Source organism: Micropterus dolomieu, linkage group LG01 (assembly GCF_021292245.1).
Source record: "Micropterus dolomieu isolate WLL.071019.BEF.003 ecotype Adirondacks linkage group LG01, ASM2129224v1, whole genome shotgun sequence".
In the NCBI taxonomy this organism is placed as follows: domain Eukaryota; kingdom Metazoa; phylum Chordata; class Actinopteri; order Centrarchiformes; family Centrarchidae; genus Micropterus; species Micropterus dolomieu.
Window position 1 is genome coordinate 19,858,483 of NC_060150.1, and position 23,913 is coordinate 19,882,395.

General features: G+C 41.4%; 1 protein-coding gene across 1 annotated transcript in view; it reads left to right on the plus strand.

Moving 5' to 3' along the window:
• Nucleotides 1-23,913, plus strand: part of cubn (cubilin (intrinsic factor-cobalamin receptor)) — a 134,683-nt gene that overhangs the window by 61,266 nt on the left and 49,504 nt on the right. Inside the window, exons 21-34 of the mRNA XM_046061003.1 lie at nucleotides 670-851; nucleotides 3,099-3,267; nucleotides 4,318-4,499; nucleotides 5,172-5,328; nucleotides 5,941-6,057; nucleotides 6,152-6,265; nucleotides 6,353-6,481; nucleotides 6,601-6,733; nucleotides 8,404-8,609; nucleotides 16,036-16,217; nucleotides 17,400-17,589; nucleotides 19,837-20,034; nucleotides 20,458-20,604; nucleotides 21,681-21,871. Of these exons, the coding sequence (XP_045916959.1) occupies nucleotides 670-851; nucleotides 3,099-3,267; nucleotides 4,318-4,499; nucleotides 5,172-5,328; nucleotides 5,941-6,057; nucleotides 6,152-6,265; nucleotides 6,353-6,481; nucleotides 6,601-6,733; nucleotides 8,404-8,609; nucleotides 16,036-16,217; nucleotides 17,400-17,589; nucleotides 19,837-20,034; nucleotides 20,458-20,604; nucleotides 21,681-21,871 (2,297 nt within the window). The remainder of the gene's footprint in view (nucleotides 1-669; nucleotides 852-3,098; nucleotides 3,268-4,317; nucleotides 4,500-5,171; nucleotides 5,329-5,940; nucleotides 6,058-6,151; nucleotides 6,266-6,352; nucleotides 6,482-6,600; nucleotides 6,734-8,403; nucleotides 8,610-16,035; nucleotides 16,218-17,399; nucleotides 17,590-19,836; nucleotides 20,035-20,457; nucleotides 20,605-21,680; nucleotides 21,872-23,913) is intronic.

Here is a 23,913-nt window from a genome sequence, read left to right on the forward strand (position 1 = left end):
CCCCCCCCCCCCCCCCCCCCCCCCCCCCCATGCCATCGTCCATCCCGATGTTTCAATGTAGTTTTGTAGACATCTTCCCAACCCTACTGAACAGACTGTTTCTGCAGCTCCCTGATGAAACACGTGCAAGAAAATCATGCGATTAATCACGATAAAAAATTTTGATCGTTGCCCAGCACTATTATTTATATATATATATAAAATATTGTGTTCCAGTGCTACAGAACCAGGTGTGCCGGTTCTTGTCATTCTTGGCACCGAGATTTCAGTACACCCTCTTCTGCAGCTCTTCTCCCACTGGGCACATGTTGAATCACCAAAATACCGAACAGGCAAAGGCGAGGAAATAATTTGTAGCTTCAGGAAACCAGAGCAGGGCTATGCTCCTTGCCATGCACTGGTACCAAAGCCGAGCGCTTAAAGTGCGGACGAAATCATCCAATAGTTTCACATGCTCTAATCACCCATGCCTATGTTCAGATGAACTGAGATGTCAATTCTGGTTCATGTCAGCGTGGGACACCCTGTGATTGATTGACCTCCTTGTTGCTTTGAAATGCACAGCAGTCATTTTTTGAGCCTGGATCATCACTTTATTAACATATTGTCTGGTTTACTTGGTTAGATCAGACTCTTTTGTGCCCTCTGGCTTTGTGTGTGTCCCTGCAGGTTGTGGTGGGGAGCTCTCTGGACCCAGTGGCTCCTTCAACAGTCCAGACTATCCCAACAGGTATCCAGAAAACAGGGAGTGTATCTGGTACATCACCACATCAGCTCGCAGCAGCGTCACCTTCACTATCCATGAGTTTGATGTGGAGTTCCACCAAGACTGCAACTATGATGTGCTGGAAGTAAGATATGGACCCGTCTCTCTGCTGGCTTCCACTCTTTCTCTCTAGTGCTAGTGTACCATGCATAGTTCATAAAATACTGTTGCTCTAGGTACGAGAAACAGGTCATTTTCTGTAGCCAGAGATTCACATACTGTACATACAGAATGTCCACAGTATAGTGTTTGGAAAGAAAATCAGAGAAGTAGTTGGTGACACAATGTGCCACTTCCCTGAGCTTTTCTTTCGGGACACAAATTTGTGAATCCTACTATGGCGAAGGCATGAGCCGCCCTACTCTGCTTCTGATTGTCTCAGCCTGATGATGATGTTTTCCACGTAGCCCTCACTAAAAGAACAGGGCTATAATATTTCCTCTAAATGCAGTCCATCTGTTTACAGTAGCACCTCATTAATTCATGAATTAATAGTTTGTATGTTTATAACCACCAGTAACTGTCTGGTTAATTTGACTATTATTATTATTGAATATTAGCGAGGTCTGATGAATCAGTGGCAGTCTGTCCATTGTTTTTTGTTGAGTCATGGCTACTATTTCAAACATTGTGTTTATTCTATTCAAGGTGTGGCATTAACTTACAGCAGGGTTACACTGTGATTGGACTGCTAGCTGCGTTCACATCTCTTTCATCCACCAAAGAGGCTGCCTCTCAGTGGCTACACTTTGACTGGACTGGTTAACAATATCTCACCCTCCGTAGCTAGGCTGCTGCCTATGCTTTGAACAGATGGACTGCATTTAGAAGAAATTAACAATTTGGAGCTAATTTGTCAGCAGAAACCTCCTGTTCTTTCAGCGAAGGCCACGTGAGAAACATCACCATCAGGCTGAGCCAGTCAGAGGCAGAGTAGAGCAAATTTGCTTCCAGGACTGTCCAGTAGGGGCTATCCATAACCCATAACAGCTATTTGTTATGTGAAGACTGTTGTGTTGACATATTGGCTAATAAATATAGTATGCGGGGATTGACATTAACACCCGCCACATAACATCTAGTGCAAATCACTGCCACTAGTCACTTTGGTGTGTTGAAAAATGCATTTGAAATAACAAACGAATTGCAATTTGACACTACGACACTACAACTCCAATGAGTACTACCTGCACATAGTGTTTGCTCATTGTTTGCTCATTGGTCCATTCGTGAAGCCTATTGCCTTGACCGACGACACAGTAAACAAGTTGACGCTGTGGAGATTAAACTAGCGGACTGGCCGTCAGACTGAGGGCTGTTCTAGCCTGTTGTTAATTATCAACTTGACCAGCGGCAGTGATAGCAAGCTTTTTTAATAACAGGAGAATCCACACAACATTGTGCGTCACTCCGCTCGAGGTACGCCACATATGACATCCAGACTTTTGTCAAACGAGAATAGGCCTTTAAAATTGAATCTGTCACAGGGCAGCCACAGTCCCTCAGACCTGTAGACTGTCAGCCTCCCTTCTTGTTTTAACCTGATGCGTGGTATGATTCATTCATTCACTCATTCATCACATGCGACTGGTCGCACGCATACACACATCAACACAGCGGTCAGTCAGTGTGTGAGTGTGCGTAATAAAAATGCACAGGAGAACGAGAGAAAGAGAAAAGGAGAAAAGCCAGGAGAAAAGAGCCGTTACATGCTCTAAAATTACAGATATCTTCATGATTAAGGGACATGGTGGTGTTTAAAAAAGAAAATAACATAAACTACTAGCAGAGCTGCCCTCATATCACATCATATCGTCATATCACAACTAGGCTACCTTTCCAGAGTTAATTCTATGTTTTATTATAGCCTAAGTACTCATGCCATAGGAAAGCAGATGATGCGTTTGCATAGGAATAATCTGGAAAATAAAGACCTGTGTTCTCATTTCAGGTGGAAGCAGGCCTATCTCCAGTTATTCAGAGCTACCAGAGATTCATGATGATAAACATAAATCCAGTCAAACAAGACAAGTAATCCAAAAGTGCACTAAAATGATATAGGCCTACATGAAGTTTTAATCCTGTTGCCTTAATTGTGGACTTTTTCTTAGACAAAAATAATTTGTGGTTCTACTGAAAATGCTGTGTGGCTAGTAACTTTGGAAAACCACTAGCCACAATGACTAGTGAGCAAAAAAGTCAAGCCTTGGTGGTATAGCTCAGTAAATGAATCAGTAGTGTAACTGGTCAATATTCAGAATAAAATGGCTTCTTTTTGAAACTGTGAGCATTACAGTTGGCATGTTGACCATTACTTTTGATGTCCCCTCAGGTGTATGGAGGCCCAAATCTGTTGGCCCCTCAGCTGGCCAAGCTCTGCAGCACCACGTCCAGCCCAATGCATGTCTCCAGCACCGGCAACCTGCTCACGGTGCGCTTCAAGTCAGACGCCTACGTCAGTGGACGAGGTTTCAATGCAAGCTGGGCTGAAGTTCAGGGAGGTGGGTGGACCACCGAGTGCATGCCCATTTACTGTGTGTAATTAACTCAGTTGGTAGTGCACAGGAGTCCCGTTCGGAGGGTTGTGTATTCAATCATCTCTTGCTGCTATAATTTTCTTCTTCTTTTTTTTCAACAAATTGGTTGTGAAGAGACTGTATTACATATCACAATTAAGCATGTGTACATCCCGGCAAAACTTAAACATGCGAAAGAACAAAAGACTAAACCTAGCCCCCGAAACACAAAACCCTAAACATGACAAGATGAAATAAAGCTTATAGAAACACAGAACCCAAAACCAAAGCCCATTCCTAACAGAGCAGAGTGTCTCTGAGCGAGGGGGACACTGACTCTAAATGCAGGCATGCAGAGTAACGCTCGACCTGCAGCTTGATCAAGGACCCAATTATATGAGATTATTTTAATGGGCTTTAATGCATCATTGGAATAATAGATAAATAGATCCAGGGCTATTTTTATATTATACTTATTTTTCATTAAAAAAAAATCTTTTTGAGATCTTTTCAAAAAACATCCGGGGATCGAAGGCCCAGGCCTAACGATGCTTATGGGCCCTAGTGTTTGTTAAGTGTTGAACATAGGTTACAAAACAAAATCTGATTAGTCATCACTAATCTGGAAGAATATTCATTTACAGTCAGGAGGTAAACCTAGGAAAGGCATTCTGGTTCTAGGTAAAGGAGGCATTGCCCTCCTTTTAATATTGTGTTTGTGTTTAAATATAATATTGATAATTTAATTTGATTTGTTCCTATATTTCAAACTTAGATCTGTTTAAAAACTCTAAAAGTCAAACAGGGCCGTGATCACATAGAACCTCCATTTAGTTTAGTGCGTGGTGGCCAGTACCCAAGAAACAAAATCTGTACAGTAAATGTATATCATACTCTAAGGTTTCAGTTATCGGTATGAAACACAGGAGAAACATGTGTCTCAGATTACTAGAAAGATAGATTGGGACACAGACTTCATGTAACCCGGCAGCCCTGTGAATGAACTTTTATCAACTGTTCCCTGTCTCCCTGCAGGCTGTGGAGGCCCAGTCACAGCTCCATCAGGGGATATCCATTCTCCTTTGTATCCCAGCAGCTATCCCAACAATGCGGACTGTTCCTGGGTCATCAGTGTGGATCCCAACCACCGTGTCTTCTTCAACTTTTCCAACCTGGACATTGAATACCATAGCAACTGCTCCTGGGACTATGTGGCTGTGAGGGACTGATTTAGGAACAGTGAATTTGTTGTTCAAGAGCGTTGTACTCTTGAACTTGTACTACTAGAGCTCCAGGCACCACGTTATATGTATTTTCTAAGAGGTTCATAAATGCAAGTGGTTGCATGTGGGTTAGTTACAGCCTAAATCACTGATGGAGGTTCAATTCTGGGGAACTCACCGACATACAGTAGAACAGATTCAGCCTGTCCAGTGAATGAAATACATTTACATAGCAAGTGACTTACTGTACTACCATTACTTCCTGCAAAACCTGGATGGAATCATCCTGAGGCTCTGATTTCTGTGGAAGTTACAGTATGGACAGTGTGGAGGCAATTAGCAGAAGCTGTTTTAAAGCCCCTGCATGACTAAGCTGTAATTACAGAAAGTAAGTCGTTGCCTTAGTTTGGGCTGTGTCGTCCACTAACTGCAGAGTTTTTGGTTTTATCCTCGGCTCCTGAAGGGCAGGTCAGGGCATGGTAGTTACACTGTCTTCAGTGTGTGAGTGTGTGTGTGTCAATGGGTGGAGGAGAGGCAAGGTGTACAGCGATTTGTCCCTTAAGCTAGAAAGCTCTATATAAATTTAGTCCATTAACCAGTGACCAATTATGCTGCAGTGCTTGTGCTTAACATTTGGCTGAAACCAAATTGTCTGTCCCTTCGTAGATCTATGATGGTCCAACCAGATCTTCTCCTCTGCTTGCACATGTGTGTGGCACCAGTCTTCCTCCCTCCATCACCTCCACCCAGAACACCATCTATGTTCGCTTTAGGTCCGACTCCAGTCGCAGCCACCGTGGCTTCAGCGCTCGCTTCTCTGAGGGTGGGTCTCCTTTAACATGGGTGAAATTTCACACCACAACCGACTGCTGTACTGTGAACATGAGGCTGCACAAAGCGCATTACCGATCTCAGACGAGGTGGAATGACTATAAGAGCATTCCACTTTCCAAGACTGAAGATATTGCAATGTTGAAATGAAAACACATGAGCCGTCCCTGTGGGGCAGATTGCAGGTTATATAATTAAAGAGGCTCAATCAGATCATAAAAGCAGACTGGCAGAGATCGGCATATTGTGGCTTGTGTTCTGATAAACTTTAATTTGAACTTGACTTTCAAATAACTGCACTCTTTATACTTTGTTACTGCATTGTGAGAAATCAGCAGTATTAATCAGTCCATTTATATAACAACGTACTCACCACCAGCGTCATTTTAGAGACTGGACACGAGCAGTCAGGTGTACACAGCTTTACAATAACGCATTGCTTGATGCAATCATTCTGTAAGTCTTCATCTGTTGCACTAGCAAAGGCACGCTCCATGCCACACTGTAGGTACTGTAGATCGACCGGCTCAAACTGTATATTCTGGTGGCCGAGGGGTGGAAGACGCTAACATTGTTATTTTGTTTGTTTGTTGGTTTTCAACAGCTTGTGGTGCAACCATCATAACAGACAATGTTGGTGGGGCCATTGCATCGCCATGGTACCCACGACCATACCCACCCAATCAGAACTGTAGTTGGATCATTAGAGCACAGGAACCATGTGAGTTGTGTGTTAGTCCCTAGACTAGACTAGAAACCCTTATTATTGTATACATGGTGTCCTTTTCACATTTGACTTGTCTTTCTGTGGCCAGTCATCCATGTGAGCCTGTCCTTCACTGACTTTGAGTTAGAGATGATCGACTCCAACTGTTCCCATGATGCTGTGAGGATCCTGGATGGAGACAACTACCAGGCACCTGCCATAGGTAGCTAACTTTGTGTCTGAAAGAGAGACAGAGAGAGACAACGAGAGAGAGAGTTGTGAATTAAAATGTAATATAATATTTTGTCAGGGCGTTACTGTGGCTTGGAAATGCCTCACCCAGCAACATCCTTCAGTAACTCTTTGGTGGTCAACTTCATCTCCGACCACTCCGTCTCCAGGAAAGGGTTCAGAGCCACCTACTCGGCATCCACCTCCAGTAAGTCATACTGGGACGTATTTCTCACAGTTCTAGCTGGACCACTGCAAATGCAGAATAATTCTTTTCTCATGCACACACACTGACAGGAACTCACCTTTCTCACCTGTTTTGCTTAGGTTGTGGAGGAGATCTGGTGATGGAGAGTGGTGCATTTAACAGTCCTAACTATCCAGATGCTTATCCGCCTAATGTGGAGTGTGTGTGGACCATCAGAAGCTCACCAGGGAACCGTCTCCAGCTTTCATTTATGTTAGTCAGTTTGAGTTCATGACCTTGGGAGCACATATCTGTGATGAAATATTCTAAACTTAAACTTCACGTAGTAGTTTCTTCTGGAGCTTTCGACAGTGCCCCACAACGTTCTTCAGAAAATGAACCTGCTCAGTTGTCATTACATGACTGAAGTTCATAAGAAGTGATCATGTACCCCTTTCTCTGCTGTCTCAGTGTATGATGTGTGTCGGAACACCTGTTGTTTTCAGTGTAAAATCCTACATACCTGCAGAATTTTACAAACACTAACTCCTGAAAAGCAGCAGTTTTATCATATTCCCTCGCCGGACTGACAGTCCAGCTACTGTACACTGGCTAATACTTCTGTGTGGTGCATCCGATGTGTGCCCAGTTAAATGACACAGAACTACACGATGCATTCAGGGGTCTTTCACTGCCAGCCATTCTCACTTACAGCAGAGAGAAGAAAGAAAGAGGTCTATCATGGCTAAGCAAAAACAATGAGCCGGTGGAAACCTTGGTAGAGGATCCGCAATTATTGATTTTCTTTATTGTTTCCAGAGCTGTAGGTGATGTCTTCAGATGACTCGCCCAGCAGTTCAAACTCAAAGATATATTCAGTTTCTAATGAAACAAAACAAAAGCAGCCAAATCCTCAATATTGAGTAGCTGAAGTGAGAAAGTGTGGCATTTATGTCTAAATAAATATCTAAAAAATATATGATTTATCAGTATTGCTGGCTATGCATTTTGCTTATTAATTTTATGTTAATCAACTAATCTGAGCATTCTCCATCCCACCTGAGCTTGGAGGCCTTTATTAAGTGAAATTTGAATTTGAGTTTTTTTTTTAAATCACAGATAGATCAATCAGTCTTTGCAAAAGGTTTCAGAGCTTTTATTTGTCACATGCTTATCCAGTATTTACAGTGAAATGTACGGTGACATCCTCTTATGAAAAGGTTAGTGGGCAATAAATAATAATAATTAGAATAAGAGTGCAATAAGTTGTTATTTGCAAAAATAATGTCTCAGCCAGGAAACAGCAGATATAAAAGATAGATAAGTTCAGAATTGATGCTGAAATGGTTGTGTTTGGGTTCAGGACAAAGTTGGTTGGAGTTAGATAAAAGGTTTGTGTCATTAAGGTTAGGGTTACTATACCGACATCTGTAGAGCTCGAGTGACACAATGGCCACACCGTATTATATTATTAGTATAAGTATTAGCTTATCACAGAGATACACATATGGTAATATGTGTTTATTGTAACAAATGAAAATCAGCCAGTACATTGTTTACAGATATTCTCCGTACACATACATATTGATACTGGTATTGGTTATTGGCTGCTGCTACTTACATAAGGAGCCACCTGAGCCAGCATCTCAGTTTTCTTCAGATAACGCATGTGAAGGATATTGATGGTGTGATGATATGTGATATGTGTTATTTTGGAAGCCAGGTGGCTTTTTAAACCTAAACAGAGATAATAAAAACAAAGTAAGCTGATAGTGAAGGTTGTCAGCAAGATGACCATTGCACATTCCCTGTTTGAGCACTTGATAGTTAAATGTTTCATAGTTGTTTTTGTGCTGTAGTTAATCTATGTTTCTAAACTGATGTTTGGCATTTAGCGGATACTTCATCACTGAATATCAGTAACAGGCTTGTGTTTTGTTCAGTATCTTTCACCTGCAGGGAGATTCTGGCTGTCAAAATGACTACGTGGAAATCCGAGAGGGCAACTCCACTGGGCCGCTGGTTGGTCGTTTCTGTGGAAACTCGCTCCCCTCAAACTATACATCCGTGATTGGCCACATCTTGTGGGTTAAGTTTGTCTCCGACGCATTGAATAGCGGAGCAGGATTCAGAGCCACCTTCTCACACTGTGAGTGTCTGTGTGTAAAGAAAATTAAACACCTAACATTGTCATGTTTATATAAAATGAATATCACTGGTTTCACTATTTAGGCAGGTATAGTTTCTCCAACAAGAAGTATGACATTGGCATATGTTTTTTTGCTACTTTAGGTTGAGTTGAGAAATAGAATTGTTGTACCGAACAATAACATGGTGCATCAAAACTGTAACTGCAAACAGTACACTGAACTATATCACTACCTAGCCAGTCCTGTTCAAAGGTTACACGCAGCACACACCAATATGAGAGTTATGAATATACCTGCAGTCCTATCTATTCTGGATGAGGCAAGAGACGGTATGTAATACCTGGATATCAATCACACGACACCTTTTACTAACTAAGTCATGTGATGTTACAAGCGATAAAGTGATGAAGGAGCCTGGGCATTGTAACCACTGATAACTCCTCCTACATGTGTAGTTTTACAGCTTCAGGCTTTAGTTTTCGGAAATTAAACTTCTCAAGAGAACGTGAACTTGTCAGCTTTTTCCTCTTGGTTGACAAAGATGCTCAAAGATCCTCCTGACAGGACTGTTCTGATCGTTGAAGTTGGTTGATTTGACAGAAAAGGGAAAAAAAATATAAAAGAAAGGCATATACATGTACAGAAATACAATGTACACACCCTCATTCCCTCACTCACTCACCTACACACGCACACCCAACCACACACATACACACACAGACAATATAAACAAAACTAACACAATCTGTACTTTAACTAATCCCCCCCTACCCTCCCTACTGAGTGATCTACTGTGCCCCCCCCCCGGCAAGAAATTCAGTAACTTGAAGAGCTTCTGACCAGGACCTTATGGTCTTTCCTTTAGCACCGTGAGACCGTGCCACAGAGAGCTCTAAAGTAAGAATATCTAACAGCAAGTTCCACCAATGGTGTAGTGAAAGAGTATGTGGTGGTTTCCACCGTATTACCAGCATTTTCTTTGCAGCAGTTAGGCCAGAAAGCCAAATTCTTTTTTCATGCACAAACATTAGCACCTGAGAGTTATCATTTAACAAGCATAATACGGGATGGATCGGTGATTAGGATTTTTAGAAGCTTGGTTAATATTATTTCAAATATTTTCCCAAGCTATTGTAGGGGAAATGAAGCTATAATCATTTTGCCAGATTGTTTGAATTGCAATTGGTTTATAGGAACTTTGCATTATTTGAGAATACATTGTGGATACCCTTGGTGTTTGCGTTATACCTATACTATGCCTTTAAGGCAGAACGAAGCTGCAGATATAAAAAAAAGGAAACTCCAGGTAAATTATAGCTTTCCTTCAAATCTTGAAATGTATGGAGACCATTAATATTGAATAACTGTCCAAATAAATAAATTCCGTTGTTTGTCCACATTGGGTAGGCCACTGTCCAACCGCCCAGCAGTAAATTATGGTTATGAAATACTGGTGTATGATGATGCCACTTTTTTTTTATAGTAAGTGTTGTTGGTCGCAAACTTCCAAATTAGTAAAAGATTAGAAATAATAGGCCCGAAACGCATTTTGGCTTGTTTTAATGGGACTTCTGCATAAATTAGATCTTGTAATCTATGCGGATAAACTAATTTCTCTTCCAGAGAGCGCCAACAAACAGATTTTGTGGGGTCTAACCAAGATTTTATAGTACGCAATACAAAACACCAATGATACACTTTGAAATTTGGAACTCCCCAACCTCCAGCTGATTTCTCTCTCTGAAGAGTTGTGAGTTTAATCTTTGGTCTTTTGTTATTCCAAATAAACCCGGTGATTAGACTATGTAAAGTATCCCAATACTCAATCTGTGGACTTATAGGCAACATAGACCTAAGAAAATTTACTTGCGGTAACACTATCATTTTTATAACAGAAATCCTAGCATCAAAAGATATAGGCCTTGACGTCCACTTCCCTAAATATTTTTGGATTTTTTCCAGAACTTTTATATAATTATTATTGACTGTAGATTCTAAAGTTGGAAAAATGTCAATTCCTAAATATTTAAATTGGTTTGCAATTGGGATCTTAATTTGAGTTAAATCATCACCAGAGCTACTTAGGGGAAGGAGAGCAGATTTCTGCCAGTTTATTTTGTATCCTGAGATACTACTGAAGTCTGAAAATAACTTCAGGATATAAGGGAATGACTGTGAGAGTTTACTAATAAAGAGTAGCACATCATCTGCATAAAATAAATAAATTCTACCATTCACCATGTATCAAGGTGAATGGTAGAATTTATTATGATAGGTAAAATATTTGTAGATTGATGTACTTTTTGAACAAGAGGTTCAAGGAATAAAATAAATAATAAAGGAGACAGAGGGCATCCTTGGTGAGAACCTCTGGAAATTGTGAAATGTGAAGAGCAAACATTGCCTGATAACACCATTGCTCATGGGTTTGCGTACAAAACTTTAATATACTTAATAAATTGTTCACCAAGCCCCATGTGATCTAATAAGGCCCAAAGGTAATCTCATTCAAGTCTATCGAAGGCCTTTTCTGCGTCAAGCGTTAAAATTCCGCATGACGTCAGAAAGTCTGAAGACTTAGAGGTGAAATAGAGGATGTGTAATAATCTTCTCATATTATCTGAGCTAAAATGACCTTTCACAGCTCAAATTTAAGGTTAAAATTGACTAAATTCCCCAGCTCCTGAGAAGATTGTTTTAGGATTAATCAGAGCTATCCTCATGTAACGCGAGCTCCCCCAAGTGGACAAAATAAGTATTACAGGCCATCGTCTGAAATGCCGTTAATGTATAAATATCACTCTGTATTTCTCACGTCCAATAATCTGATGCCATTCATGTATCTTGCTTATATTCTCTAAGAACGTGTAACCGCCAATATATCCAGAAAGCTAGTTAAGTTCCTCTCATCTGTGATTCCTATGAAATGCTAACCTTTTAAGGTCTAACTACTGACAATTGTTTTCCTTTTATCAAAAGCTTAAAACAAAGAACGGTACAACCGTTTGACAACTAAGGTTTGATTGTGGGAAGATATTTGATTACAATACGTGCAAATAGATTTTCGATTTTTAATGTCTAAAGAAAAACGGTCTCTCGGAAACCGGAAACAAGCCTTCCCTCCGGGGAACAAAGGACTGCCCTCTGGGAACCACGTCCCAACAGACAAAACAGAGATACACGCGCTTGTTCATGCTCTTGTCCTCTGTTTGTTCCTGGCTCTCCAACTGCGCTTCGGCATGCGCCCAGCCTTCCCCTCTCCGGGCAACGCCCTAAGATTCGACCCGGCGCAGCAAAGGCTTGTTCGTTTCAAGCCACGCACGCGAAGTGCCACGACCTCAGCTTTCCCTCGTTTCAGCAGCTTACTTGCGTTTTATTATCTTTGGTTTTGTTTTGTTAAAAGTTATCAGTCCGTTAAGTTATACTAGTTTAATTGAAGAACGACCAAGTTCTTTTCTTTTTAAGCTTGATTCATCAAGCTAATCTCACAGAGGTCGGACCCCCACCACGTGGTCCCGCCAGCAGTAACAAAGGACGACCAAACCTTTGACCCGAGCCAGGGTTGAAAGGCCCCACTGTGAGTTTCTTCAGTAAGCCGACAAAGATGGACCTCCGGAGCAATTCCCTGGCAGAGAAAGCGACTAACCGACGGCTTTAAGCTGTCCTAACCAAGAATGCACGGATCTCAGCCAGTGTGAGGCCGTTGACCAGCTCCCGGCTGGGAGAAGCGACACGCAGTAAGACCAAAACCCTGCATTCTGTGATCAGTGATGTCCCATAGTTGTTAATAGATTATCTTTAACTCTTAAAACTCATAGCTCGCGTTCATTAGCTGCCCGTATGAGACAAATGCTCCCCACAATAGAACCCCTCCTCATTGTTTAGCCATTGTTTATTCTTTGATGTATTTAACTGCATTTTTATATCACCTTAGTTAGTTAATAAACTTCACTGTAATCAGGGAATTGTGTGTGTATTGCCTATCTCCAAGTCCCTGCCAAGAGAATTTATTATTAATTATTATTAATTTCGATATGAGATTGACTGACTGATTTAAGATAATTGAGCGATTGTTAACTAACTGATCACTAGTGAATAATTGTCTAATTATTAGCCATACTCAGGGAGTCCCGAGACCCTGGGCGAACAGAATATCCGTTGGTGCCCCGTGAAACGAGAAGCTTTGTGAATTAATATTTTCTGAATATTAAAATTCATAATTTGGTATTCTCATAAATTTATTAGATTAAATGTAGTCATGCTACATTCCCAAGATGTTTATTTAAACGGCGCGTTAAAACTTTAGCATAAATCTTCATATCAACATTAATTAAAGATATAGGCTGGTAACTAGCACATGATATTGGATCTTTGTATTTTTTGAGAAGCAGGGATATTAATGCTGTATTTGTTTGCTTTAGAAAATATCCTCTTCTAATAGATGTATTTATCATTTCCAAAAGCATAGGACCTAATTCAGACCAAAAAGTGATATAAGTCTCAGTGGGAATACCGTCTGATCCAGGAGATTTTCCCAACTTCATTTGTTGTACTGCGTCCCATAGTTCTTTTAAGGAAATATTTTCTCCTAATTCAACTGCTTCTGTTTCAGATAGTTTCCTTATATGTTACATCAGTAACACGTATCTCTCTTTATTAAATATCATATCAGACTTATAGATATTTTAATAAAAACAAACAAAGGCTGCATTAATTTCTGTTGAAGTAGTTACTATATTTCCACCTGGAGATTGTATTGCAGAAATGCAAGCCCGCCGTTCATTAGAACGAAGCCGAAGGGCTAGCTGATGTGAGGGCCTGCTACCATTTAAAATAATGACATTCTCTGGATTTTTGAATTAGGAACTCAGCTTTTACTCTAAATAGTGAGTTGAGCTCACTTTTCACCAAACTAAGCTGACCTGTTCGTAAAGAAGAAAAGGAGTTTTGTTGTGCTCTTTCCAAGGATGCCAGCTGCTTCTCCAACTCAACAATTCTTTGCTGACGAGAGCGATTTTGAAAGGAGGCAAATGATGTGACAGATTGAGAGAAATAAATTCACTCAATTTGGATTTAAATTGAGAGCAAAAATCGTCATTTAATATTCAAGTGGTATTAAACCTCCAACGGGGTGCTTTTTGTTTAGTAACTGGTAGTAAAAAATTTATTTAATTGCTTGAATATGATTTATGTCTATTGGGGGAAAAAAAAGTATACTCTTTAGCCACTGGATTATGAAATTTCCATATGTCTGACAAATTAAGATCCAGCATGCACTGCTGCAAGGCCTTGGAGCAGGATAATTGGGAACTGGGATGTCTAAGTGTTGTCTGACTGAACAAGGACATGTTTTACTTACAGAAATATTTCTGAGATCAAGGTTTGCTGCACGCTGCTCCAGCACATTTATGCACTGGTGAGGGCTCCTACCCAGAGAGGGAGGCAGCTGTGATCACTACTTCTTTGCGGGAAGGACCTGAGCCCAAGGGAACGCAGCTGCATAAGTGAGCCAGTCTTGCCCGTCATGGCATTTGGCACATTGAATCCACCTGGGGTCAAGATACAGTCCATTTAGTCAGATCTCCAAGTAGCACAAAGAAAGGAGCCCGGTGGAATGACCGCCTTTGCTGCTGTCAATTTACCCAGCAACTGGAAGAATAGGCTGGATTGTTGGCCTTCTGCCTCTCTGAATATTAGGCTGAAAGTGTCCTCTATCCTCTATAGGAAGAGAAAGGCCTTCAATAACACTAAATTGCACTCGCTGGCACCTGGAACTGGTAAGCCTGTTCCTTGAAGGCAAAATCAAGAAACCAACTATGGTGACACAAAAAAATAGGTATTCGTCAAACTGATGCTTGTAAACCATTCTTGTTTTGTGGTTAGGGTTAGCAGGGGAGTGCAGAGCTGCCAAGGTTTCTGGTCTCCAAAGACTTGGAGCGGGACGTCACTCAGAGTGCCCAATACGTTCCATCCGAGCCAGTATATTATAGCTCTTGGTAAGCAGGTCATTGATTTGTCTATTCTATGGGTGTGAACAGTGAGCATCCATCTACAAATACTGTGAGGGAAACAATATTGGGGTTAATGGTCAGCACTTGGTCTCGGCCATATCAGGCAGCATCCAAACTGATTCATAATTTGGCCTTCATTGATCCCCCAGCGGGATCTAAATGATTTAAAATTAGCCCCCCTTTACCAGCTGTATCAGTAATTCTAACCCATTAACATTGTTATTCTTAATGGGCCGTTATGTATAATGAGTGCTCTTACTTTTGGTACTTAAAGTACATTTACTTTTACCTAAGTGAGTTTTTCAGTGCACTGTGGTATTTATACTGGTTCTTTCAATGCTGCACGTAACTTTGTTGGTATGAAGTCTCGACTTCCTGCACATGTGTGTGATGGATATCCGAGTATCACACACCTCCTCTGGTGGTCAGTGAGAAGGAAATTTAACTCAGCACCATACAAAACCACCAGCACATGCTCTACTGCATCTTCTTAACTTGCACTAGCCCCTTCTCGTTGTCATTATTCTTACAAATATCTTACTGATGTAATTGTCTCAGTGTATGTAAGGTGTGGACGCCTGTTTATTCATTTGCTGAATTGTGTTAAGTCTGACTAATTCTTTAACAGGCTTATGCGCACACACATGTACACACACACACACACATACACATACAGACACATTCACTCACACGCACACAGACACACACAGTCTCATACATAGACACAAACAAATTTAGGTTGTCCCTGGTAGAATTATTCCTGATGTTTTTCTTTGTTACTTATTTAAATTAATTGTTATTATTCCAGCTCTTATGGCTGTGCTGTGTTGCTTAGTTATTGTGCGTGACTGTTTCTTGTTTTAATTTTTCTCTTAGTTGTCATACTATGTCAGCTGTTTATTGCTGCTGTTCGGCTGGTTGTCTTTTACTATTATTATTATTTTTATTGTTTGTTTGTTTGTTTGTTTGTTGTTTTTGTCCTCCCCAAGCCCCCCTCTCTGTTCTATTGCAGGTTTCGTTGCTTTCTGCAATTGGTGTTTCCCTCTGCTATTCCCTGTTGTCCCCACCTTCCACCCCCCTTCTCTTGCAGGTGTTGTCATTTCTCTGTGCTGTCTGTTTGTGCCCCCCCATCCCCATGTCTGCCCCCCTGTCCGGCCCAGTGACAAATCAATACATAATTAAATAAACAATAAAACAGACAAAGGAGTATATTAATATTCTCGTGTTAAAAGTAAAATCTGTCTGGCACAATATGGTATCCAGCTCATCATACTCTATACCAGGCTGCTGGGCAGGAAGGGTTTAAAAAAAACTAAACAAAAAAAAATGTCTGACTAATTAAGAAAAAAACACAACAAAAATGAAAGTGTAAGTGAATGAGAAATCTAACTTCGACTTCCTCACTGTTTCTCAGTATATGGTAATGATATGGTGGGGGAGTTTGGTCAGATAGCATCCCCACTGTATCCCAGAACATACCCCAACAATGCCCACTACCGCTGGACCATAACTGTGGAGGGAGACAGATACATCCAGATCCGCTTCTTGGACATGGACATAGAGGACCTGGATGGCTGTTACTACGACCAGCTCAAAGTATGATTGTGTGTCCTGTGAAATCACATTGTATGCTTGATTTAACATGTTATAATTACAGTCAGACTGTTTGCACTAGTGTGTCTAAGTGTATTGAAATCCATTGTGGTGTTTCTACATTGCAACAGTAATCAACCGAGTCATATTGATCCATTGGCTGCTTTGGGTCCAGGGGCATCAGATCATTGATTGCACATCAAGATACAAATCAAATGTTTTCAGTTCATGAGATACACAACATTAGATATGATGAAACATCAGTCAACCCACCCACTTTTTTAAAACTTAGAAGTCACAACTCATGTTTTTACTCAGTAATTATGACACAGTAATGCTTTAACATGTCCCCACATATTGTGGATCAAACAATTCTGTGACGCAAAAGCTCATGATGTACTCCTCAAGCACAGGAACACCTTAGCCTGGTGTGCTTCCAGTCTATCTAGAAATATGCATTTGTTTCTCTGAAGGGAGGGTGCAGATCCAACATCCCAAAGGCACCAGTCCTCTGCCCACTGCATTCAACTGTGTTTTGCCTCTGTTGTTGTTGCTGATGCTGAGACCTAGTTCTACATAGATTCGTCAGCAGTGTTGGATCTCTCACCTTCACTTTATTTGTCCTCAAAGGGCAATTGGTTGTGCAGTCCTCACAAAGTTTAGTTGACAGATGGCAGAGTGTATGGAAGTGTTTTTAAATCTGGTAGTTTTGCCTAATGGGAGTCGAAAGCGAACCAGAGGATCTGAAACTCTGGATGAAGGTGAGGGGAGCTGTCCACCAAATAGACTAAAGAATCTACTTTCTATACAAATCAGATTTTTCCGTTTGCTTCAGATAATTCCCACCCTATGTGGAACATTTTTGTATTTGACAGTGAGAGAAGCATGCCAAAAGAGACAGAATCTATAAAACAGGCCTTAGCCAGCCTTCTCAAACAAAAAAGGATATATATATACAGATCAAGTTGGTAAACTATTGTAACTGACTCCTGACCATTAATCAGTGTTGCCAGGGATGGGGTGGTGCCAGGTAAAATAAAATATACATCTTATCCTTGCTCTGTATTACATTTAGGCTCCTTGTCACAGGTAAAAAAACTGATAAACGGATGTTTACGAGAGGAGAGAGAGCACAGCCCTGGTGACAGTTCATCCATTCTGCCCTCAATCCTTGTTTCTCTACAGATATTCGATGGCCCCAGTGTTCATTACTACCCTATTGGGTCTTTCTGTGGTCTGGCCCTGCCCCCTCCCCTAAGAAGCTCTGCAAGCACCGTCACCCTGCAGTTTCAGTCGGATTTAGTGGTGGGAGGCCGAGGCTTCCTCGTAGAATGGACGGCTGTCCAGGACTCAGGACCACCCACTATCACACCAGGTGAGACAAAAAAGTCTCTTTGTCTTTGAGACATTATTACTGAATACTACTGCACATTCAAAAAGAGAAGTAGAGGAAAATGACAGGGAGGATGGCAATGACAGACGTGCACAGATATTTTGAGGGGCAGGGGCTCAAGTGGAAAAAAAGGGCACTTCTCACAATTATTATTATTATTATTATTTTTACAACAAAACGTTAAATGTTAACACAACTCTGACTTCCTTACCAATTTATTTTTATTCCATCACACTCCCGCAATTATTTCATTCTCTTCAGATTTCTTCTTTAGCATTCACTAGGTTTATTACAAGAGCAGGCAACAGCTCTTCTATGCTACTAGTTTCAAGTATACATTTAGAATAAATGACTGCACCAAGGAGAGGGACATAAAAATTCATTATTAAAATAATTTTGTTTCACAAGCGAGAAAACCTTCAGTTTTAAACAGACAAGCAATATTATACTGAATTGCCTGAATACAATAAAGTATAGATCAAATACATTGTTATTATTTCTATTTTAAACTTACCGCACACGCGCGCGCACACACACACACACACATACAAAATAACTGATGGTGACATGGACTTAATTTCACATTTGAGGGAGGGCTGTCTGTAACATAAGGACGACACTGAACAGTACAGGAAGAACATATGGGAGAAAGAGGCATCCCACAACACCAATGCTCAGTGGCTAGTGAATCTAAGAACAGATCACAGCAATCTCCCTGAACCAGATCCAGTAACCATTACAACGGCAGACATCCAAGAAAGAGTGGCAGGTATGAAGAGCTGGACAGCACCAGGCCCTGACATGATCCACACCTACTGGCTGAAGAAACTAACTGCGCTCCATGAACGCCTGGCAGCACAAATGAACCAACTGCTGATGGATGGGACCCACCCAGAATGGTTAACCCAAGGACGGACAGTCCTGATCATGAAGGATCCCCAGAAGGGAACAATCCCATCCAACTACCGGCCAATAACCTGCCTCTACACAACATGGAAGCTAAGATGAGTAGGCACATGGCTCAATACATGGACAGAGCCCAGAAGGGGATGGGTAGTAATACGAGGGGAGCAAAGCACCAGCTACTGGTTGATAGAGCAGTCACTCGAGACTGTAAGACCAGGCAGACCAATCTGTGCACCGCCTGGATTGACTACAAGAAAGCCTATGACTCACATGGATACTGGAATGCTTGTGTAACAAGACATGGGTGTGATTCTGTATTTAAATTGCCAACAACGCCACCTGGGGAATTTCACCCCAGGAAATATTATTAAAAAATATGTCACACAGGGACACCTGAAATAAGGCCAGGGCAGAGAGACAGATCTATCAGCATACAACAAACTAATAGACTGTATACTTATTAGATGAGGAGCCTATAATCAAAATTATTACTGTTTAAAGCAGGACTCTTTTTTTTTTTTTTTTTTATGTAGTGGTCAATATTGAGATTTTGGTGTGTTTTGCTTCCATGTCTTCTTTTACGCAAATGGAAAGAAAACCTCCAAAATACACATATAGATGGTGTTTGTTATGCCTACTACCCATTGTGATGAAGTTATTAGTTATCAAATTTTATTGTGTTCACCTGTAGTGTCTCCATTAAGTTCTGTACATTAGCCTGTATGGCCATGACATATTGCCTTAGCTGAACTTTAGCCAACTTATTACATTACTACAATACCAATACAGGCCTAGTACTTGGCCTTGGTTATTCAGCATGTGTACACACTAAACTGTGCACGTTACAACTGGACCACTAATGTGGAGTTAAAATAACTGATTCTGATCCTAGTAGACAAAAAGTTTAAATGTGATTGCTGCAAAAATCTGAATTTATTGTGTATATACATATCATGGATATTTGTAATGCCAGGAACCTTCCTAAAACCTTCATCTGTAAAAGTGTATTCAAAGTGGTAAGGGCAATAGGCACTAATTTAAGTGTTTGTAGGCTACAGTTTGTTTCCAACAAAGAAATGTCAGATTGATATATTACCAAAATATATTAGAATTGTGTGTGAATTGGGGTGGTGATGGCGCATAGATAAGATGCTTGACTTTGGTGTGAGAGACCTGGGTTCAATTCCCACTGTGAGATATCCACCATTGTGTCCCTGAGCAAGACACTTAACCCATAATTGCGACCTCTGACATGTATAGCAATTGTAAGTTGCTTTGGATAAAAGCGACAGCTAAATAAATAAATGTAAATGTGTGTGTCAGGTGCATGTGGTGGAGTGCTAATGACAGAAGAGACTCCTGGCTTCCTCTATTCTCCTGGCTGGCCTGAAAACTACCCTCCTAACCAGGAGTGTACCTGGTTGATACGTTCTCCAGACTCGACTGTAGAGTTGAACCTCTTGTCTCTGGACATGGAGGACTACCCCAACTGCTATTTTGACAGCCTTGTCATAAGAGACGGTAAGCCATGACACTCCACACTGACTCTGTATAATGACTGAATCTGGTTGCATGGTTATTAGAGCGACGTGAAGTCTGCAGTAAAGTCAGCTTTGCACCAGCGGTTGGATTTCCAAACCACGAATCCGAGTTTCAAAACATAAGTAACATATCTGAAATTGTAGCTACTGTGGATTCAGTGTCTAGTGGATGTCTATGCACATCTAGGGTGTTTTTGTGTATGTTTTGTTGCTAGATTAAAACATAAAAAGGAAAGAAAATAAAAACAACTGTTTAGGTGTAACAGAAGTAAAGAGGCAGGTATTTGTTGTGATGGATTACAGGGGACATGCCTTTTCTGTAGAGATATGATAAAAGACCTGTTTGTTCTTCTGATTTCACCTGTGTGTGTGTGTGTGTGTGTGTGTGTGTGTGTGTTCCCAGGTGTGACCAGTCTTTCCCCTGTGCTGGCTAGTGTGTGTGGTCGAGATCCTCCAGGTTCTCTCCACTCAACAGGAAATTCCATGTTTATCCACTTCTCCTCAGACAGCAGCATCAGTGGCCGAGGCTTTAACGCCTCCTACTCCAGAGGTCGTACACCTGAAGCAAACTGATAAAACCATACACCAGTTAACTTTAGGCTGCATTCAGACTGCATGCCAAAGTGACCCAAATCTGATTTTTTTGTTCATATGTGACTCAGATCTGATCTTTTAATAACTATGTGAACAGCCCAAGTTACGTGGAATCTGATTTTTTCCAGTTTGGATTTGGGCCACTTTCATATGTGGTCCAAATCCGATACAGATCGGATTTTTTTAAATGCGACCTCAGTCTGGACAATCAGATCAGAATCGATGCGACTTTACACTTTAGAGCAGCTGTTCCCCTGCCAGATGTAGCTGCGATGAATGAAAAAGCTCCACAAAGCCATAATTAAACATGTCGCTCTCTTTCTACTCTACCTGCAATCATCTGCTCACAGATTCCATTTCTTACACCTGAAATCCACTGGGTCAGATGGATTCACAAATACCAGTTACAAATAACAGTCTAGCCTAACAGTCATGACAAAACTCCTGGAGGGAGTTTCGTCATGACTGTTAGGATGCAAGGCAACCAGCAGAGAATCCAGTCAATGGCATGGCCAGGAAGTAGTTCCACACTCAACGTCCTGTAAAAATCCAACTTGTCGTTTTTACTCTTTGGTTTGTGTGGGGCTTAACAAACAAGACATACTGTCAATTAGTGAGATCAGATTTCGAAAACTTCCAGCCAGGCTAGCTCCATGCTGAGGTTGGCCTGCAGGTAGATCACATTAAATCACACCCTCGAATCTATACGCATACGGGATTGGCTGAAGCGGAGGGATGGAGCTTTAGAGTCACACAGTTGTGATTTCCTCACATTATATTGTGGGATTGATAACAGAAAGTAGTGTAATTGCCATGGACGTGCAGTAAATACAGTTCACTATACATGTGGTAAACAAAAAGTGACTACAGACACAGCTTCACGCTCATTTACCTGAAGAAAGAGTTTGCTAATTCAGCATGTAACATCTATCATTTCTCCCATGAAACCCCTTTCTTTTCCTGTCACGCTCTGCCACTGCTACTGTTCTACCACAATTACAATCATATTAATAATAATAACCATCTTTTCAGGCTGTGGTGGCCTCTTGCATGTCGACAGGGGTGTGCTGAGCAGTCCCCACTACCCCCAGAACTACCTGCCTGGTCTAAGCTGTGACTGGCATGTGATGGTGACGCCTGGCTTCAGGGTTTCTGTCACCTTCCAGAGCCACTTCCAGATTCAAGGCTATGGATCTCGATGCAGCTCTGGAGACTACCTGGAGGTAAATAACATGTGGATAGAAAATATGTATACTATGAGTTCAAAACCAGATTCATAAGTGTGATATTGAAAGTGTTCCTGTGTACAGCCTCTGTGTACGGACATCTATGAGGATTCTGACGCTTGGCTGCCCATAGGCAAACGTGCATGGGGGATTACGTGGATACTTTTGTGTGCCGGTGTCTTTTATACTTGTATGTAGTACGTTTGTTTTTAACCCATCTCCCAGCAGGAGTTCAAGCAGTAAACTTGCTTAACTCGCAGGTGCGCATAGTTAAGATTTTGGAGATGTGCACATCAGCCTCTGCAACTTATGGTTACCCATAACACACTTCTCTGTGTGAGTCTGTTTTGAAGAAACGTAATTCCAGTTCACTCAGGACAACTTTCATCGAAGAAATTTATAAGTTACAGTATCTCACAAAAGTGAGTACACCCCTCACATTATTGTAAATATTTGATTATATCATTTCATGTGACAACACTGAAGAAATGACACTTTGTTACAATGTAAAGTAGTGAGTGTACAGCTTACAGTGTAAAATTGCTGTCCACTCAAAATAACACATCACACAGCCATTAATGTCTAAACCGCTGATAACAAAAGTGAGTACACCCCTATGTGAAAATGTCAAAATTGGGCCCTATTAGCCCTTTTCCCTCCCCGGTGTCATGTGACTCGTTAGTGTTACAAGGTCTCAGGTGTGAATGGGGAGCAGGTGTGTTAAATTTTGTGTTCGCTCTCACACTCCCTCATACTGGTCACTGAAAGTTCAACATGGCACCTCATGGCAAAGAACTCTCTGAGGATCTGAAAAAAAGAAAGGTTGCTCTACATAAAGATGGCCTAGACTATAAGAAGATTGCCAAGACCCTGAAACTGAGCTGCAGCACGGTGGACAAGACCATACAGCGGTTCAACAGGACAGGTTCCACTCAGAACAGGCCTCACCATGGTCGACCAAAGAAGTTGAGTGCACGTGCTCAGTGTCATATCCAGAGGTTGTCTTTGGGAAATAGATGAATGAGTGCTGCCAGCATTGCTGCAGAGGCTGAAGGGGTGGGGAGTCAGGAGCAGTCAGTGCTCAGACCATACGCCACCACAAATTGGTCTGCATAGCTGTCGTCCCAGAAGGAAGCCTCTTCTAAAGATGATACACAAGAAAGCCCGCAAACAGTTTGCTGAAGACAAGCAGGCGAAAGACATAGATTACTGGAACCATGTCCTGTGGTCTGATGAGACCAAGATAAACTTATTTGGTTCAGATGGTGTCAAGCGTGTGTGGTGGCAACCAGGTGAGGAGTACAAAGACAAGTGTGTCTTGCCTGCAGTCAAGCATGGTAGTGGAAGTGTCATAGTCTGGGGCTGTATGAGTTCTGCCGGCACTGGGGAGCTACAGTTCACTGAGGGAACCATGAATGCCAACATACAGTGGGTACGGAAAGTATTCAGACCCCTTTAAATTTTTCACTCTTTGTTTCATTGCAGCCATTTTCCAAAAATCAAAAAAGTTCATTTTATTTCTCAGTAATGTACACTCAGCTCCCCATCTTGACAGAAAAAAACAGAAATGTAGAAATTTTTGCAAATTTATTAAAAAAGAAAAACTGAAATATCACATGGTCATAAGTATTCAGACCCTTTGCTGTGACACTCATATTTAACTCAGAAGCACCCTTTTGATCTAATACAGCCATGAGTCGTTTTGGGAAAGATGCAACAAGTTTTTCACATCTGGATTTGCGTATCCTCTGCCATTCCTCCTTGCAGATCCTCTCCAGTTCTGTCAGGTTGGATGGTAAACGTTGGTGGACAGCCATTTTCAGGTCTCTCCAGAGATGCTCAATTGGGTTTAAGTCAGGGCTCTGGCTGGGCCATTCAAGAACAGCCACGAAGTTGTTGTGAAGCCACTCCTTCGTTATTTTAGCGGTGTGCTTAGGGTCATTGTCTTGTTGGAAGGTAAACCTTCGGCCCAGTCTGAGGTCCAGAGCACTCTGGAAAAGGTTTTCGTCCAGGATATCCCTGTACTTGGCCGCATTCAT